The 4,060-nt window shown below is 41.2% G+C and overlaps 1 protein-coding gene across 4 annotated transcripts in view; it reads right to left on the reverse strand.

Annotated features, from left to right (window-relative positions):
• Positions 1 to 4,060, reverse strand: part of PARP11 (poly(ADP-ribose) polymerase family member 11) — a 15,325-nt gene that overhangs the window by 3,869 nt on the left and 7,396 nt on the right. For all 4 annotated transcript variants that reach the window (XM_008634872.2, XM_017735971.1, XM_017735973.1 and 1 more), the window contains 2 exons: positions 2,949 to 3,021; positions 2,731 to 2,861 (listed from right to left, as the gene is read on the reverse strand). In XM_008634872.2, coding sequence (XP_008633094.1) covers positions 2,731 to 2,861; positions 2,949 to 3,021 — 204 coding nt within the window. The remainder of the gene's footprint in view (positions 1 to 2,730; positions 2,862 to 2,948; positions 3,022 to 4,060) is intronic.

Raw genomic sequence — 4,060 nt, forward strand, 5'->3', positions numbered from 1 at the left:
GAATGCCACAACATGACACTTTGGTAATTTGGAACAGAAATCGGGGAGTCCAACTGTTCTAAAAAGCATCATTTTAGCACTTTCCACCACCAGTGACAAGCTAATCCAGTTCAACAAAATTATCCAGCATTGAGAAAATTCTCATTCAGCCAATTCACTCAATAAAAGGCAAAACCTACAGCAAGACTAAATACCCAGAGACATGCTCTCTGTACATATGTAAGCACATAAGCTTTTACTAAAAATGGTCAGCAATCTCACTGACCAACACCTTTTTTTACTTGCTGTACTCCTCGACAACTCCAAACTGAGATGCTGGACTAAAAGCATCATCCTCTTTTCAACTTTCCTACCTGGGACACCAAAAGAAGTGAATTTGAAATGCTGGAATACCTATCTCTTTGTAAAATACTACCAGGCAATAATTTCTTCACCAGTGTGTGTAAGCCTGTAGCACTGCCATGTGACCCAAGGGCAGGACCCAGCATTTCACCTTATTAAACCTCATACAATTGGCCTCAGCCCATGGATCCAGCTTGTCCAGACCCCTCCGCAGAGCCCTCCTGCCCTCCAGCAGATCAACACTCCCACCCAGCTTGGTGTCATTTGCAAACTGACTGAGGCTGCCCTTGATCCCCTCGTCCAGACCACGGATAAAGATATTAAACAGGACAGGCCCCAACATTGAGCCCTGGGGGACACCACCTGTGACTGACTGGATGTAACTCCATTCATCACCTCTCCCTGGGCCTGGCTGTCCAGACAGTTTTTTACCCAGCAAACAGTGCACCTGTCCAAGCCATGGGCAGCCAGTTTCTCTAGGAGAATGTTGTGGGAAAACAGTGTCGAAGGCTTTCCTGAAGTCCAGGTAAAAAATAACTGCAGCCTTTCCCTCATCCACTTAGTGGGTCACCCTGTCATAGAAGGAGGTGAGGTTGGTCATCTCAAGTAGGACCTACCTTTCCTAAACTTATCCTGGCTGGGCCTGGCCCCTGGTTAGCCCCTACATGCTGTGTGATGGCACTCAAGATGAGCTGTTCCATGAACCCCCCTGGCACAGAGCTCAGCCTGACAGGTCTGTAGCTCTCTGGATCCTCCTTCCAATCCTTCTTGTGGATGGGCATCACGTTTGCTCACCACCAGTCAACTGGGACCTCCCCAGTGAGCCAGGACTGCTGGTAAATGGTTGAAAGTGGCTCAGTGAGCACTTCATTGGCTCCTGTGGTATCCTCCAGTGGATCCCATCCATCCCTATAGACTTGTGTGGTGTAGCAGGTCACTGACCACTTCCCCTTGAATTATCAGGGCTCCAATCTGCTCCCTGTATCTGTCTTCCAGCTGAGGGTCTGGGTGCCCAGAGAACAATTGATCTTACTGTTAATGCCTGCTTTGCCTCACTCTTTAAGTACCTCACCCTTTTCCTCATCCTTTGTCACTATGTTTTGCCCACATCCAGTAAAGGATGAAGATTCTCCACAGCCCTCCTCTTGTTCCTGATTTATTTTTAAAAACATCTTTATTGTCTTTTATGGCAGAGGCCAAATTGGGTTCTAGTTGGGCTTTGGCCCTTCTAAACTCTCTTTTTCGTCTGAATTCCAGACAAAGTTCTCTGTTCAGCTAGGATGATCTTATTCCTTGCCTGCTTGTCTTTCAGCACAGGGGGACAGCCTGCTCCAGAGCCTTTAGGATTTCCCTCTTGAAGAGCATCCAGCCTTCCTGGACACCTTTGCCCCTCATGACTGCCTCACAAGGGACTCTGTCGAACAGTCTCCTGAACAACCCAAAGTCTGATCTCTGGAAGTCCAAGGCAGCAGTTCTGCTGACCCCCTTCCTTACTCCTCCAAGAATAAAAGAAACTTAATTAAAAGTAGGATAACTCTCCTAACCATTAACATGTATGAGGAAATTCACTTCCTCACACGTTAATGATATAGCTTTAAATTAACAATAAATTACATATCTTTAAAAAAAAATCATGTAACTTACGCAAAATTTTAATATACATCTGGTTAGTTATTTCCTCACTCTTTAACTTAGTCTAGATGATTTTATTACTGCAAAACATCTTTAAACCTTCTGATATGTACTCCTTCCTAAAAGATACACAAATACCTTTTGTCATGTACAATTGCTTAACTGACACCACAAAATAAGTGGACACCAAACCGGGCACTTCCTACTTCTTCCAGGACAGCACAATATGAAGAGGGAAAAGCCAAGAACTTTGAACAAGGTTTTGTAGCACATTAAACTTAAAAGAAATAGCATGAATATGTGTTAATTCAACACTTAATTCTGTCCTACACTTCATAAAGTTAAAAAATCCAACAAGACAGAAATATTCATTTGCTTTATTCAGTAAAAATTAAAATAATACAAACCTCTCAAGGAATCATTTTACAAAAAGCTAATTTTTGTTCTCTTTACTTCACTGTAAGGATCATGAGCATCTACCACATGGATATTCTGAACATCTTTTAACATATTATCTGTGCTACAGTTTTATCTAATGCATTTCTACAAGTATTACATTTCTGCACCTGTAGAAGCTACAGTCTTGAAAATTAAATTTTGAATAGAGAGAAATGACAAATAAGAAGAATTTTAAATGTTAAAAAGTAACAAAAATTTTCATTAATAATAAAAACAATTAAACATATTTCTGCTGCATGACTTAAAACTTTTCTCCATAAACAGTCCTAAAACTGTTGGTTTTAGAAATAATCTCACCTGCAAAAAAACTCCCACAAGTCTAGATTTTGTATTCTCTTAATTCTTTTAATTCGGTGGCTATCCATTGTTTTTCCAAAGAGACTAGAAACTTCATTATATTCATTTGTTTTCTTTTGCAAAGGAATAAGCTGGAAAAAAAGAGGTTAGTACGATTTCAATTCGATGCATTATTTCATTGTCACATGTTTTTGACCAATTTGTATATCAACTCTTACCTGGTATGGCTCCTCAGTATTTACATTCTCCCAGTGTGAAGGCATAGGGATAGCCTCATTTTCACAGATGAAACTTCAAACAAAAAAGGTAAAAACACATCACTTCAAAGACATGAGGCATTTTCTTCCTGTCAAACTCCTGCTCCAAACAACACAGTAGGCAAAAAAAGCAAACCCTCATGAAGTGTATACAGAGCTACTAAAAAAGAGTAATTTAAGCATATGCACTAAATACATAAGCTCTTCAGAATTAAAACTGGGACTAAAAGAAATCTCCTGAAAGTTAAAAATGTCATCACACAGAAATAAGAGTACTGAATGCAATTATTCAAAAAGCAAAGTAAATTGCTACATCATTGTATGCACTATTTAGCAAATTTATGTCGGGGTCCCTTCCCCCTGCCATGTGGTCCTGGGAGAGAGGCCCTGGGGGGGAGGCACAGGGTTTCCCTGCCCCTGCTCAGCCTCGTTCCCCATTGGTTGGTTTGTGTTCCCTGCGCGGGCAAGGACCCTCTGGTCCCGTGACTGTAGGAGTTCCTCGGCAGAGCCCCGGCCATGCGGCTGGAGAAATGAACATCTCTGAAATGTCTATCAAGAATCGGTTCATAGATATTTCTTTTCCACGGGACTCATTGTCTGATACGCATGTTGCAGTATCCCCACTGTAACAAATGGTAGAGAATGCCGGCAGAACGATCCCCGATCCCTACAGTGACTGATTTGTGAGTAAACTCTGGATTTCTCATCTTGTTTTTGTTTTGCTGTTCCATCTCTAAACTATGGAGGAACCGTGGAAAGACTCTTGGCTCTCAGAACCGCATATGGACATTTATCTTAAACTTGAAAAGATTCTCGAACAATGATTTGTAAATTTTAGCTTAATTCAAGCTCAAAAGGAACTGAAACACTTCCTGGCATGGTTGTTTAAGAACATTTTCTATGTTTCTTGGGATTTAATTCTTACCAAAGACTTTTGGAATACTGCTTGGACACAGTTAATTTCTGAGTCAAAATATATGCCGATGGAAGAATATTTTCGTGAATATTATTTAATTACCGAGACTGTTGAGCAATGTCAGCTGTGTTCTGGTGAAGGGAAGCCTGGCTCAGGG

This window comes from Corvus brachyrhynchos, unplaced genomic scaffold (assembly GCF_000691975.1).
Source record: "Corvus brachyrhynchos isolate BGI_N302 unplaced genomic scaffold, ASM69197v1 scaffold44, whole genome shotgun sequence".
NCBI lineage: Eukaryota > Metazoa > Chordata > Aves > Passeriformes > Corvidae > Corvus > Corvus brachyrhynchos.